The following is a 16,285-nucleotide window of genomic DNA, read 5'->3' on the forward strand; positions in this document are numbered from 1 at the left end:
GATTGATAGAATATAGAAAATTGACTATGATGTTATCTATGTTGTATTTTTCTAGATCATGATTGCCCAGAAGACCAAATCTATGTTAACTGTAGCCATCCACCAACTATGGGACTTGACAGGGAGAGAACCTGTGAAAATCAATTGCTAAATATTTCTGTGTCTACACAGCTTTCATGCTTTTCAGGATGCACGTGTCCTACTGGGTAAGTAAAAAAAAATGCCGATAATATTTAGTCTATTTTTATCATGCAACATAGCTTCTACTTCCATCAGCACTGAGTGCCTACAAATCCATTTATGATTTCTCATTCCCTTTTAAATAACTGAAAACCTTTAATGAGCATGTCCAGCTCCAGAACTAAGGAATACTTTTGCTCTCTTGCTCACCTTTTTTAGGTTGAGACAACACAGCACACAGAATGGCACAACTCACTGCAGCCAACTCGCCACGGCCAACTCACTGCAGGACAACTTTCTACAGCCAACTCATTGCGAAGCAACTAGCAGCAGGACAATTTAACAATTCAATTTAATTATTTAAAATAAATAATTTTTTAAAAAATTTTGTCATTCACATTTTGTTCTGTCCCTTCTTTTGCATCCTTTCTTTAATGTTTCTATTTCACCATTTCTTTGATATTAGTGTAACCTTGTCCTGCAGCAAATTGTCCCACAATGAGTTGACTGTGGTAAGTTGTCCCACAGTGAATTGACCACGGCAAGTTGGCTGTAGCAAGTTGGCCATGGCAAATTGTCATAGACCCCACAGCATGAGGCAATACAACCAAATCAATAGTTTAAGCAGCACAAATATCTATCTGCAGTACTTATATTTATTTCTTCGTATCCTTTTGAGTTTCAATGTCTATCTCTTTAAAGCAGGATATTTCCTTCTCGTTAATGTTAGGACATGGTTAAGTTGGTGAAGTTTATGTTTTTATACTTCATGCCCAGAGTTCTATTTTCTTAAAAATGGTTAGCTGGAAAACTATGATTTTAAGTCCTGAAATTTCAACCTTTGTAGTAGTTCTAAAGAAGGGAGAAGAGAATATGTGTTTGTAAGTCCTGCACAGAGAGATTGGTTTTCACACATTCACCAATTCAGTAAACATTCTTTATTTGGTGCTGCATCCTTAAGGCCTCGTAATTGTGAACTACGCCTTCTTTGTATTTTGTATGATGCTTCCCATTAATCATGGATGTCAATATCTACATTTAATGTTCAGTCTATGACTAAAAAATAAAAACTCATTAAAATCACAGATACCAAGATGCCAAACATGTTTCTCTCATTTTCTTGAGCTGCTATTTCTGGCAATAATTAGCACAGAATTTTATGACAACATTACTGTTTGTTCATCATTTGTTTTTTTTATCTGTGGTAGCATCCCAATGAAACCTACTTCTTAGAAATCCATACTAGGCACATCTACAGTATATCATGGCTGGATAAAACAGAAAGATATCTGTTAAACTATGTTTTCAGGATTCCTGATTCTTTAACTCCTTGGAGTTAAAGTCCACAAGTTTTAAGGTTGCCAAGTTTGGAGACCCATTGCCTTAAAGGCCACAAGGGGTGGAAAGGACAGCAGTCTCATCTGCTACGTAGTATTGTAATAAAGCATTGTGGTACATTTCAGCACAATCAAAGTTTAAAATAACTCTGAGAACAGAGGATATCTCAAGTTCCTCTATCCACTCTCAATTCAGAATATTGCAATCATCACTAGTACTCATTTGAAAATGAAATATTGAAACCTCTGTGGCAATCTGTATGTATGCCTGTTTTGCTCTAAATGTTTTTCTTGCCCTCAGTTTAAAATATCTTCCCGAACAGATGGCATAGCAGATCAAATAACTTGTAAGAAGCTTAAATAAATTCCTGGAACATTTGCTAAAAAAAGAAAAGACAAAAAATCATCACTTTCTAATTTATCCACAAACACGCATACAAAAATAATTTTAATGGAATCCAAGAATGTCTCTTATCAATGGCCAGAGAGAATTAGGGGATTAATTGCATAGAAGGAATTTAATTTTGAAGCCATGTTTTTTGAGAGTCCCCTTAGGTTACTGTTGGAGTGAAATAATGAATAATTTTTGGTGTACTTTTTATTAAATAAGCAGCAGTTTCCAAAATGATACGATTCAGAATCATGCTCATACATTAGAAATATAACATTAAAATAGCCTGGAGTATATATCATAAAATGAAATGTCTTTTTTTAAAAATCCATACAGTATTTCAAATAGAAAGCCTTAAACTTATAGATTGCATTCAATGTAACATTAGCATAAAAAGTAAAGAGACAACATTGCATGTTGCATTTAGTGGTTGTGTCTTCATATACCAGAACTCAACAAATGTGAGATTTTTCTAAATAATTTGTAATGAAATATTTACTCTTCATCTTAGAGACCGTACTTCTGAAACTCAAGAACCAAACATATGAAGTAGTAATTCTGCTTGGTAAAAGCTTTTTTAGAATGGTGAAAATAGTCCTTAATAATAAATATAAGTGTGGGTTCTTAATTTTTTCCCCTCTAGGATTTCATAACTCTTTAAAATGAATAGCAATTAAGTGCATTTATCATTGGGTGGAGGAATGGTGCCAGGCTATAACTATTGTTTAAATTCCTGCAAAAGCGCCTGACTGCAATGCCTGTAAAATTAAATAGTATGTTGATCAAATTATAGTATTTATAAGTGAGTGCCTTCATTTAATTTTAATCTGTAAGTTGTACATCAAACATTGACATTTGTGAATAATGACCATTCATAGTAAAAAGAACTCATTTGTCATCTTCTTTTTTATGAATTCTTAGATCCTTGCAATCAATCTGTCTGCCTGACTTTTCAAAAGAGAAAGCTGTTAGCACTTGTTTTATGTAGGATTATATTTCAGAGATAAAACTTGCACTTTTGTCTTGCCTGGCTAAAGTGATGCTCTTTGTTTCTGAATGCAACCACTTTTGTTGGTAGTATAAATCAGTGGGAATTTTGTAATTCAGAAAATGTAGGAGGGCTGTTTTAATAAGTTTTAAATAAGACCCTAATGTCAAAAGGTAAGAGAAACTATGACGTTGTTACTGATTTTCTTTTCTTTCACAAAAATTGGAGAAACTAGAAAATTATTTTAATAAAATATGTTAAAGGCTTTGTTTTCTCATGCTAAGTTTATAAAAGGTAACTCCTATAAATACAGCCAAAGAAATTCTATGTATTTATCTGAAAAGATTGATTGAAAAGAATAGTCATGCCAAAATATTGCATCCTTTCCCTCTTCCTTTTGGATTTGATGTATTGAATTAAAATATATACAGTTTTGTTTTGTGGAGGAGGAACATAAATTAAAATTAAGAGAAATACTCACTATGTCTTATTTTTTTCCTTGAAAATGTTTTATTAAATACAAAGCAGTGCAAGATGTATTTACTACTCTGGTATTGCTGGTCAAGTACCAGTTTCAAAAATACTCACTGGATATATTTTTGGGTTTCTTCCTCCAGAATTAAGAGGATATTTAAAAATTGCTCTCTAAAAATATTAGAAGACAAAAAAATTATATATGAAAACTTATTTTTTATTACTGAGAATCCTAGGTGACAGCTATTTTTCTGCTTTGTTGAAAACATTTTCTTTTTAATTGTTTTTGTTTAGTGATAGAACTGTTACATTAAGCCAGTGTTTCTCAACCTTGGCAGCTCTAAGATCTGTGGACTTCAGCTCCCAGAATTCCTCAAACAGCAATTGCTAAGGCTGAGGAAATACGGCATTAAGCACATTTGGAATCCAGGAACATTATAACTGGGAACATACCAGTAGACAGCCCAGGACAATCCATTGCCAACCCATTGCCAACAACTTGGAGATATAACAAGTGTTCATTTCTCCTACAGGGTCTAGTACTGTGCGGCTTTCGAACACTAATAAAATCAGATCCAATCCCAAAATGACACAGCAAAATCCAATTGAATCTAATTCTTTTTTTTGCTTTCACCTAATAGACAGAATCTTGCCAAACTAAAACTACAATCTTATAAACTATTTGATATGTCCTAAGAGATTCTAGGGTGTGGCTACCCTGAACTTCTTTCCCACACCTCCAGCTTAAGATTGTGCAGTGTCTTAATCTATGGGAACCCTCTTTGTTGCCAAAACTCTCTGACCTCCGCTCCTCCGGGTGCACATTCCATCATAAATATACAGAAGTTTGAAGTGGTAGGCACCAAAAGAAGGTCCTCTTGACAAGTTCAATTTCTTTATTGCTTTTGCTTTTGTGTGGGAGATCGGCACAAGCTATCTAAAGGTGAGGCCTTTAGCTGAGAGAGGTGCCCAGTGTTATATTAGCCCATCCTCTGAAGTCCTGAGAGTCCCACGTACCTCCCTATTTACATAACTGCAGCTGCAAAAGAGATCGGGAACATGACAGAAGAAGCCATTCTGAAGGGGGAAGGAAAACATATAGGGTGAAATTAAATAATGTGGAGAGTGATTTTCATTAAATTTGCAACACAGTAATGTTTAGTCCATTCTTTACAGTGTATATTTTCGATAATTGGTATAATACATTGGTATAATGGTGCAATGCTTTTCATAATCCTCATTTGATTTGAATATTTGATAGATCTCTTATGATAGTAATTTTGTAATTATTTGATGCTGCCTGAGAAAGACAAAATCTTGCCTGGGCTTGAAAACTAAGCAGTGTGCAGCTTAATATTCATTACTGGGATGGGAGATCACTATGGAAAATCAGTGATTTGGGTTAATTTGAAAAAGATAGAGGCAAATCCTTTCTGGATTGTTGCCAAGGGAAGTACATGGTTTGTTCATGAAGTCATAAGGAGTCAAGCTTAACTCAAAGGAAACTGTCCTAATGCTAAGAATATCAGCTGCCCTATTTTAGTTATAGTTCCTATTCATGTAGAACATATTGGGTTTTATTCAGGATATTATATATCAGTAAAACAAAACATATTTTCTGGCAATTAATAGTCATATTTTGTTATGTGGTTATCCAGATCTCCTTAAGAACCTTTGCCTAAAGTGCACAGAGATTTCTCTAGAGGAAAAAAAAAGTGGGGAAAATACATACTTTAACTGCAACTTTCTGATGATGCTATTAAATGTCAGAGTTCACAATTCTTAGTTTGATGAAAAGTTCTTTAGCTGAAACTGACAGACATGATTTTGCTGCATTTGAGCACACACAGTTTCATAAAAAAAGAGAAAGAATACTACAAGCCAAGTCTTATTATTCTCTGCAGTAAGGTTTTTTCCTCTTTCACAGAAGCTTTTTGTCTTCAGTGATATGGGGTGGAAGATCAGCAATATATTCCAGTAGGATCTGTCTCGCTATTTAGTTATCTATCTTTCTATATCCAATAGTATTAAAAATATAACTGACAATGAATGCCTATCTGCTGTTTCAACAGCCTTTTTAAATACGGCGATATGTGCTTCAAGCCAAATGAATGCCCATGTTCTTGGAAAGGCAAAGAATATTTTCCTGGGGACAAAGTAATTTCTTCTTGCCATACCTGGTCAGTAGAAATCATTTCCTTTATTCATTAATGTTCATTTTATACATGCCTCCCAGTGTGATATTTTTGAATGTTGTTTTTTCTTCTTAATGGACTCGAATTCCATTTTGTACTAACAGATAGTTAAACAAACCTTCAGTGGCTCCAAAATGGATTAGGAAAGAATGAATACAAAGGGACTACTATTAAAATATTTTATTTGGGTTATGATTCAGAAGCAGACTCTTTCTCCTTTTTACAAATTTAACTTCAACTTGAAATCCTGTGTGTGTGTGTGGGAAAGCCATTAAAATTAGTGGAAAAAAGAAAAGGTCAGACACATGTTTCCTCACTAAGGCCTTCTTAAAGTCCTTCCTGCCAAGGCTATTTTTTAATTTTTTTTTAAATTATACAATATTTTTTCATATCTTAATATGTAAAATGTAGTTTATCTCCAAGTCTCTGCAAAATTTGAGGCTAATAATTTTTTTCCAGTTTAGTCCTCATTACCTTGTCATACTTGAATTTAAAAGAGGGGTTTTTTTTGACTCAAGAGTGTAAGAACTTTCTGATTATTATAATTTCACCTTTAATTTTATTGGCACTTTCACAGAGCCCTTGGGTTTTTAAAAAAGAACCTAGGTCTTTCACCATTTCTTTTCATAAACAGTTTCATCTAGGTTCATCAGCCAAGAGCTGAAAACTGCTTTTCCTATGAACCATATGAACAAATTTATTAAAATATAAAGTAGCATCTCATCACCAGGATTGGCAGGAATGTATTATATAAGTAAGTAAGACATGGCATTACTAAAACCCACAATATGCATTAAGCGGTAACATATTTCAATCCTTTGCTCCTTACTTTCCTATCAAACTTCTATTAATTGGACTTTTGATTCTGCTGGGTAACCAGGTCCTATTACAGCAGGACCAAAGGAAAAATAATCCAGGCTGTTCCAGTCAGCACTTGTCCATGCCTTGACTGGATGTCTTTGCCCACTCCAGCCTTGTGCTGACTGACTGCATCTGCCTTTTGTCAGGTCCTCAATATCTGCTTAGAAGACATTTATAGCCTTTTGGCCGACTGGTGAAGCGACTTACAAGCCATCTCCACTTGACAGGAAGGTAAATGACCCCCCAGATGCCTCCCTTGTTCCCAAACCTCTGTATAGATATAGCTGTCATTGATACTTGGCATACAAACACAGAGAAAAAGAAAAGCCTTTAAGAACCTTACTTCAGGGGGCTGGGGGCAGTTCTGAAAATACAGTAGTAGGCCACAGCTTTCAGCTTAAAGAAGAAAACGTATTTGCTGAGAAATCTAAACATAATTCTTAACGTGTAGTGCAAAGGAAAAAGTAAATTGTTGGCATATCCTCTTATGTTCTTGTTAAGAAATGGATTCTTATCACAATATAAACTCCCTCCACAAATCAGTAGGAAATTAACTTCAGGTCTTCCATGTGAATTAAATCTCAGTCTGTTTTATGGAATTTTCAAAATGTTTGATAAAAAGTTATCTTCTATGATTATTATGGACTGTTCTTACATTCTAGAGTCACCTCTTGATGAGATGGGCAGCATATAAAACAAACAAACAAAAAATAAATAACCTGTTATTGAGGCCCAGGGCTCACTTGCAACACAGATTACATTGAGGATTACATATGATGGTAGACCCATTTTTTTTTCTTATATAAATAATATTGAGAACAAAAGGACCTGTATAGGAAGATGCTTTGTTGGCTGCTTTGAAATAAGCCACGTCTGCTTTTAAAATAATCCCGTTTTGTACAAACTATATGACCATCAGAGACAGTGTATGGAATTCAGTGGCAGGTTTGTTGTCAGTGGGAGTGGCTTCCCTCATCCACCGAGGAGGGACAGCAGTGCCACCTTTCCTACTGCTCTCCCTTCTATGTCAGAATCTACTCTGAAGAAACCCCCCCCCCACTGTTTTCAGGCAGAGCTTTGGGACACAATAGGGACTTGCAGGGTTGAGAAGAAGGAATAGTCAGCTCACGGAGACTTCTGCTCATTTGCTTTAGGATTCAGCTCGATGTTTCAACAATAAAAAATTGAAAGTAAATAATCAACTAAAGAAACAAGACATGGGTTTTGTAACATTCATACAATGCAGGTTCTTTTTCTCTCCTTTTGACAGTTTGTTATTTTATGCTTTAGTGCTTCTTTCTTTATTTTTCTATATTTCTTTGGTTTATTGTTAAACATGAGACATGGAAACAACAATAAGAATGCGTGAAAAACTCATGTTTCCCGATCTAATTATATCAAATGGGAAAAAGAAAGGTCTCATAGCGAGTTGCATGTTCTGTACATTCAGTGGAAAAATGCATGCCACAAATCAACACACTGAAAATTCATTGAAGAAAAAGCTAAAATAAAAAAATGGCTGATTTAACTATGTGAATTAATTAATTTAGTCTTACTTGTTCTTAAACCTCTGCTTCCATTAAAATACCTTAAAATAAGAATCTGAATTAAAATTATTGTTGATAGCATATGGGTACATAAAAGAAGTTGAGCTAGATTGGCAATTAGCAATTAATATGCTAATTGCCTAATAAAGTCAGTCTGTACATTATAATATTTTTTACTTAAAGGATTTAGTTTCTGATATAAGATAGATGTTTAATCAAATTAATGAAATGTTTTATTCTTTTGAATGTGGGATGTCATGATAAAACTGACTTCTTTCATGACAGCAATATGTTAGAGTGTGCAGTCTGTTATGGGCATAAGAATAATTACAATTTATATTTGCAAGGAATTCTGAAAATGAATTGCTTTACCTACATAGATCTTTTCTGTTCAAATAAATATTAGCTTAGCTGCACGTACAACAATTTTGTACAAGTTCTGAATTAATGGACTAGTGAGTAATTTGTAGGATCATTTTTAACAGAGTCATGCTATCTGGTTACAGATTATATCTAGAAATTATGGTTTATATTTGATACTGTAACTGTTATAAATTTATCCTGTTTTAGCATCTGTAGTCATGGCTCATTTAAATGCAATTTCCATCCATGCCCATCAATGTGTACTGCATATGGAGATCGCCATTATAGAACTTTTGATGGCCTGTCTTTTGATTATGTTGGAAACTGTAAGGTTTACCTGGTTAAGGTAAGACTTTATTTTAAAACATGTTCAGTTTTTAAATTACGTATTGTGCTCTGCAATTAAAAAGAAACCTAAACATCTGTAAACTGAATAGGAAAAGTGTTTAGCTTAATTACTTAAAATGAAATTAAGTTTGGTCTATTCCAAATTTTAATTATTATATTGGGAACTATTCATATATGGCTATATTGTATTGAATTCAGTTGTATTTGGTAATAATATGTATTAATAAATAAATAAAAAGTAATTAATAGATCAAAATACAGATGAAATAAGTGATTCTGAGGCTAAACCAAACCATGATATAAAATACCAAGCAGAAGCTGTCCAATCTTCAGAGGAAGAGAAAAGCCAAACAGCGGGTGACTTGAATCAAATGGGAGGAAAAACATAGAGTGTAAACATTTGAGCAGACATAGATATATAGCCATTGATTCAGCAAAGGAGCCTATCCTGGAACCAGTCTTTGGAAGTCCTGATTGCTTCCCCAATAGTTGCTGCTATCCTTTTTCTCATTGACTTCCTCCACGTTTATGAATATGTGGCTGGAAAACACAGCAAAGACATACCCCTATTCCTGATTCATTGCTACCATCTAATGGTCTTCTTGAGTTTCATAGCCTAGATAAAATAATAATAAGTATTATTTTCAAATGGCTGAGTTTAAAAAAAAACCCGAATATTTGGTGGGACTGGAAAGGTGAGAGGAGAGCCTTGCAGTGTTCGCATCTGGTGTTGCTTTTGTTGATAAGAAACAGCTATGTGACTCTTGTCTTTCATTGCACTCTCTCAACATTCTCTCAACACTCCCAATTGTTGCAGCTTTGGAAAGAACTCCTGCCACTCAAGCTCTTCTACTAATGTTGAGCTCCATCTGCAAGATTTTGCCTTGGGAGCCAGAAAGCTCTATGTCAGGAGTTCTCAAACTTGGCCACTTTAAGACTTGTGGACCAACTCCCAGAATTCCATGGCTGTCTGGGGAATTCTGGGAGTTGAAGTCCACAAGTCATAAAATAGCCAAGTTTGAGGACTCCTGCTCTATGTATTGCTTTGCTGCTATCTTGTGAGACTTATCAATATGAGGTCGTTGAATTTAAAATCGTACCTGAATATAAGTCCTGAATTAACAATCTTATTAATGGCTGATCAGTGACGTGGGGACATCTTTTTCTTTGCTGCATCTTGTAAAGCAGCTGTTCCTGCATTTATGCCACAGATGGTAGAAAAAGAAGAGAAACTGTTAGGCTGAACAGTTGGAGAGGTCTAAGGTGCATTTCATGTTTGCAAATTGGAATCAGCTGCCATATTATCTTTTTTTCCTGCAGAGTTCCTCAATTACTAGTTTCTCAGTCATCATAGAAAATGTTAACTGCTTTAACATTGGAATCATTTGCAGAAAGTATGTTTCCATTAACGTAGGAAAATCGTTCATAATATTTGATGATGACACTGGAGATCCGGTAAGCTATAGCAGAACAGAAGTTAAGATATGTAGATAATCAAACCCAAAACACTGTCATTCATTTTCATATTGCATGATAAATATTAGCAGTCCTTGAACTTCAAGAAACTCTTAAAATTAGTCATGCTTATTTATTTATGTTTTAGTCTCCCTTTTCTTTTCTAAGCATTATGGAGATACATTTTTTCATGCACGATACTTATAGTCCATCACACAGTACATATTTGCTTCTTTTGTTTTCCATTACCATGTTATACCAGCATCTGGCATTATCTAGTATAGCGGTCTCCAAACTTTCTGGCTTGGTGGAGGCAAGATAGGGGGAGAGAAGGGATGGTTGTCTGCGTGTGCTGCTTTCACAAATTCAGTTTTGCATATGCATGTGCTCACCCACCACTTCTGCGGCCCAGTTCCAAACGGGCTGTGGTCTGCCAGTGGGCCACAGACTGGGGATTGGGGACCCCTGATCTAGTGGAAGAGTTCTGAAAGCAGCTAGAAAATAATAAATAGCTTACAGAGGAAGACAAAGTGTAATCCTCATTTTAAATCTACATCCAGAAACATTTTCTTAAGAAATCCAGTGTCTCTTGGGTCATATCAAATATTTCTAAAAGTAGATCCACATAAAAAAATAATATGATAATTCTAGACAGAACTATTATAGCGTTGGTTTCCTAAATGCATGTTTATAAGACATTGTAAAGCTTTCATTAAATGCCTATAATTTATTATGCATGTCTGATATTTAATAGAGTCATCTGAGTTACATAGACAAACTGCAGCAAGTATATATATGGAAGGCTGGGTTTTTCACCATTGTGCATTTTCCTAATGAACACATCACAGTAATGTGGGATCAAAGAACAACTGTTCATGTGGAGACAGGGCCTCAGTGGCAGGTAAGACAAAACTTTTCTTACACTTTTAATTTCTTATTGACTTCATTGGGAGAGCTTTAAGTTTCCACTTATATCATCCACTGGAATAAATTAAATTTCAAAGAATGTGAAAATTGGTTTGTGTTTGTTGGTCATTGAGGGGCATATGGATTCTAGTGGCCTAATGTGCCTGCTATTTTCCTGGTGTAATCCATCATATGGAATGAGTAAAAAGGGAAAGTAGCTCAGGAGTAGCAGTGCTGTGGTAAGAACTGATGATCTGTTCTGGCTGCTAGCCAAGGCTATTTTAGTGAGATATTGGGATAGCAGTATCAGTGGTCCAACTGATACGAAGGTGTGGGATATTAAAGCCATGGGAGGGCATCATCTCCTTAATTGCTGGGGGGGGGGACATAACCTCAACATTGGAAAGAGAGAAAAAAGGAGAAAAGAGGGAAATTCTATGCATGGCCTGGTTAGAATGATGTGAGAGAAAGGTTGGAGAGTCAAGTTAAGTGTATAGTTCCTGGTTGAGAAAGGAAAAGAAAGGTTTAGGGTGGCTTTCATGGAAGAAGGGAAGTGAAGACCCAGAGGGATAAGAGCTCCACCCAAGAATAGAAAGGAGGGACTTGGGCAACTGTAGGTATCGGCTTCAGTTAAGACTAAGAGAGAAAGGAAGGGATCAGCATTGCAGAAGTCCTGATTTCTGAGGAAGGATTGGGCAGAAGACCCTAGAGAGTCTTCTCCCTCCAACAGAGAAGCAACAGGTGTTTGCCTGAGCAGGATAAGGTCATGCCATGCTGAGCACACTGCAGTAAATTCTGGCCTATTCTTTTCATTCTTTTTCTTGTCATGCTCAGAAACGGAGGTTGGCTAGTCTCTGGGAGAGGGACTTAGGAGGAAACTTGACACCAGTATTGTTTGCATTGTGTTGCATATAAATGTTGTAAATGCTTGCTGTAAATAATATCACTGTAAATAATAACAAGCATTAAAGCTTTCACACTCTTCTTTTTCTGTATCTGTTGCCACCATTGGAAAACAAAGTACCTCCAGTTCAAAAAAGAACCTGTTTCTCACGCTCTGAAAGTCTTTCATTGGCTTAAACAACAGTAATAAGGGGGGGTAGGGGTGGGGGATGGCCCACAGGGCAGGGGGAGAAGCTTAGATTTACACTAATAGCATTTTTTAGTGATCAGCTTTGGCAATAAAAAAATAAGATTGAAGGGGGATGGTAATGTCACTGATGTCACTGGAAGAATGGGAATATTTTTTCAGCACCTTTTTCAGGTTGAGGATTTAATTTATCTAAAGCGAATGTGTCTATTAAATCTATTGGAGAATTAACATATCTATTTTACTATTTGGTTTTTTTTTAGCTGGCATTCAATTCAGTGATTTGCCATGAAATTTTGGTAGCATAAGCTTAGGGTGAAAAGGGGCTGACTGGGGAGGCTGCATGCAGATTGTGAATCTATTGGTTGTGCAATAGAATTTGGGTTGTGTGCCAATTGCACCGATTCTTCAACTGGGAAACTACTTCCTGTCACTCATGTCCTTGTGACCTCCTATCTGGAATACTGCATTATGCTGTACATGGGGCTGCCCTTGAAGAGCATTCGAAAGCTTCAGTTGGTACAGAATGCAATTGTATGGGCAGTAAATGGTGCTGGGTACTCGACATATGTAATACCACTGCTTTGTGAGTTGCATTGGTTACCAGTCTGTTTCAAAGTACTGGCTGAACTTCATAGCTTGGGACCAGGTTACCCAGTTCAATAGGATGGTCAAACTCTGAGTCCTGTCAGCCAAGAAATGTTGCATAATAGGGACTAGGAGGCATGTCCTTTCTGCAGCAACATCCTCCCTCCAGAAGTTAGGATGGCCCTGATCCTGCTGGCCTTTCATAAGGTCTTGAAGACCTGGCTGTGTGGCTGGGCCTGGGGTCCTATTTGTGTTAAGGGTGTTGTTTCCTGCTTATGTTAAGATCTATGGATAATATTTTCAGCTGCTGTATGTATTTATTTTCTATTATGTTTTAATTGATTTTATGATTGTTTGCCACCCAGAGTCATGTGTTTGACATGGCTGGCCATATAAATTGAATAAATCAATAATACTCCTGCCTATTTTCCCCACAACAACCATCCTTGACCTGAGAGACTTACTGGCCCAAAGTCTCCCAGCCAGCTGTCAAGCCAAATAGAAGGCTAGATTCCATGTTATTAGTGCGAAAAATAATTATATCAGATTTAGAGTTATAAGTATCTGTAATTAAGAGTTATTAATTTTATCTCGTGTCTAGGGTGAGCTGACTGGATTATGTGGAAATTTTGACTCCAAAACAATAAATGAAATGAGAACTCCAGAAAATTTTGAGTTAACAAATGCACAAGAATTTGGGAGCAGTTGGGCAGCTATTGAGGTAAAGTGTTGTTCTTTATTGCATAAAATTAAACACCAACAGTATTTATTGATTTATAGTAGGGTATAGGAGCCGAATTTCTATCAATACAAATACTTGGATGGAATGGAAAAAGAAAGAAAATGAATTCTCTGTTGTTGTTGCTTAGGAACTTTTGAAGTAAGAAGCCATTACCTGTGAACCCTGTTTTCCATATGCTATAACATCCTGATTTTTCAAAGATTCTGTACATTGCAGAGTCTTTGCAAACTACACAGTCAAAGAAGTCACTTGGCAGCAGAAATTATTCTTCCATTGATAAGGAGGGTGAAAACAAGAGACAAAATGAACATTTGCACATTTATTCACAGATGGAATAACCATGCATGTTGCTGGTGTAAACATTGCTAAATTTGGGATTAATGACTATTCTTCTGAAAGTAAATTAGTGCTCTTTATACTGTTGCAAAATTTGTAATTTTTTTCATTTAAATCTTAATATAATCATGGGGTTTTGAGACATGAGACATTTTCAGAAGGCTAATCATGCTTAAGATATATTTTTAGCTAGGTTTCTTTTTCTCACATCATTCCTTTAATTTGTTTGGCATACTATTTTTCCTCTGTTTCAGTGTTTTGTATAATATTGCTTCCCAGAAAGGGAATTACATGCTGGTTATACATGTAAATTAGCTTTTCAAATCGCCAACATTCTTTTGCTAGCATGTATTATAGATTTTTGGCACTACCTGTAAAGGAATTTTTGTGTATGAGATCACACCACTTTTTTTTCTCATGCTTTTCATGATAATCTTAAGAAATAGAATTATACCAAAAAAAATCACATTTCCACAGAAAATTAAAATATGACACAATTTTCATGATCCCACACATCAACTTTTCCCCGACATGTTGCTTTAACAAAAGCAAAAGATATGGCAATATACCAATATGCATCATGTTTGGTGGTTGTTAGGGATATAATATTTCCATGCTGCAAGTAGTCAAAGTATCTGCTTTTACTCAACTCAAACTGTTTTTCTGAGATGCAGTATCAGATTCAATAGGCAGTTATGTAGGAGTCTGTATCTTCCTCCTAAGAAGTGTACCTTACACATAGTCTATCTCAGAGAATACCAATTGATGGTCCTTCTTCTTTTATTCTTTTGTTTTTGGATTCAGTGTGCTGACAGCTCTGATATTCGGCATCCCTGCATTTTAAACCCACTCAGAGAAGCATTTGCAAAGAAAGAATGTGGAATTCTATTAAGTGAAATATTTGAGTCATGCCATCCAGTGGTGAGTAACAATACAGAAAAAAAAAGTTAAGGGTGTAGCATTTAAAAGCAAGATGTATCCAGGTGGTCCAGAAGTTGGTCCTGGAACACTGCTCTTTGAAACCCAAAACATTAATAGTTGGTGTCCCACAGGGTTTCATCTTGTTCTTCATGCTGTTCAACCATATGAAACTGCTGTGGGGAGGGCATCTGGAGATTGTAAGGGGAACATGAGCTGGAGCTCCGTTTCTCCTAACCATCCAATTCCAAAAAAGCAAATTATGTAACTTCTTTCAATAACAGGCTGGAGGATGGAGAGCAAGAGGAGATTAAACGCAGACAAGGTGGAGTTTCTGGTGAAAATGAGAAATTCTACGTAATGTTGAAAATGTAGCCTATTTCTGTTGGGGTTGCACTCCTCGGGAAGAGCAAATGGCATTCTTGAAGTGAATGTTTCTTGATTTTTCACTGTCCCTGGACTCACAAATAACTGGGGTATGGCAGCTACATTATTGAGCAGGCTGGATTTGCTGCCTTGGCTGCATCCTGTTTTGATTATTGCAATGCACGCTACATGTGCCTACTTTAAACAAATATCCAAGCATTACAAATATAAAATGTATATTACATCTAATTGATGTAATATACAAGGATCATGTTTAACCCCTAAACTGAAAGAAGTGCACAGGTTGCCAGTTTTACTGGATGACAATTTAAGATGCTAGCTCACGGGTCGGCAACCCGTGGCTCCGGAGCCGCATGCGGCTCTTTCACCAGTCTCTTGCGGCTCTCTATCCTCAGCCACCATGTTCAGTCTGAAAAAAAAGTGGGACTAAAAAAGTTCAACCAATCAATTCAAACTTCTCATGAAGTTTGAATTGATTGGTTGAACTTCTTTGAACTCTTTCCTTCTTTGGACTGCACGTGGTGGGAGTGGAGGAAGAGCCAGGAGGATTGCTGGAAAGGTATCCCTCCTCGTCCTCCTGAGGCAGAACCTGGGTAAGGAGCCGTGGGTGCCCAGTCTCGGGGTGCCTCTTCCCTGCCCAGCGGGTCTCCACTTGCCCTGTTCCGCCGCCGCCTCTGTTAGTCTGGGGGGTCACCGGGGGTCTCTGTAGCTCCCCCTCTCCACCTGCGCCTTTCCACCATCTCGTGGGTAGCGGATCTCCATGGCCTCTTTCAAGAGATTCCCCCATGGCACCTGCCCAGCCCTTTTCCCACCTGCTCCACGACGCCTCTTGGCCGTCCTCCACCTCTGCCCGTCATGCTGAGCGAGCTGTGCCCCTTCACCGTCCTGCTGTCACTGCCGATGCCGCCGCTGCTGGTTTCACTGAGCAAGGCTGGAGAGGCGGCAGCGACCAGGCAGCCGGGTCCTTTTGTTGTCTTCCAGCTGCCACCACTGCCACCGGTCGCGCTGAGCAAGGCCGGAGAAGCGGCAGCGACCGGGCAGCAGCAGACAAAAGAGAGAAAGAGAGAGGAAAGAGAGGGAGAGAAAGGGAGAGAAAGAGGGAGAGGAAAGAGAGAGAAGGAGAGAAAGAGAAAGAGAGAGGGGAGAGGAAAGAGAGAGAGGAAAGAGAATGAGAGAGAA

The 16,285-nt window shown here is 37.0% G+C and overlaps 1 protein-coding gene across 5 annotated transcripts in view; it reads left to right on the forward strand.

The window, feature by feature from the left end:
* The window catches only part of OTOG (otogelin), a 114,941-nt gene that overhangs the window by 51,354 nt on the left and 47,302 nt on the right, over window positions 1-16,285 (forward strand). For all 5 annotated transcript variants that reach the window (XR_005556860.1, XM_039344644.1, XM_039344646.1 and 2 more), the window contains 7 exons: window positions 56-206; window positions 5,443-5,550; window positions 8,544-8,682; window positions 10,005-10,139; window positions 10,894-11,040; window positions 13,325-13,444; window positions 14,606-14,722. Coding sequence is in view for 4 of the 5 variants with exons in the window: in XM_039344644.1 (XP_039200578.1) it covers window positions 56-206; window positions 5,443-5,550; window positions 8,544-8,682; window positions 10,005-10,139; window positions 10,894-11,040; window positions 13,325-13,444; window positions 14,606-14,722 (917 nt within the window). In the remaining variant the exon portion in view is untranslated. The remainder of the gene's footprint in view (window positions 1-55; window positions 207-5,442; window positions 5,551-8,543; window positions 8,683-10,004; window positions 10,140-10,893; window positions 11,041-13,324; window positions 13,445-14,605; window positions 14,723-16,285) is intronic.

This window comes from Crotalus tigris, unplaced genomic scaffold (genome assembly GCF_016545835.1).
Source record: "Crotalus tigris isolate CLP2741 ecotype Arizona unplaced genomic scaffold, ASM1654583v1 scf7180000017933.3771270, whole genome shotgun sequence".
Lineage (NCBI taxonomy): Eukaryota > Metazoa > Chordata > Lepidosauria > Squamata > Viperidae > Crotalus > Crotalus tigris.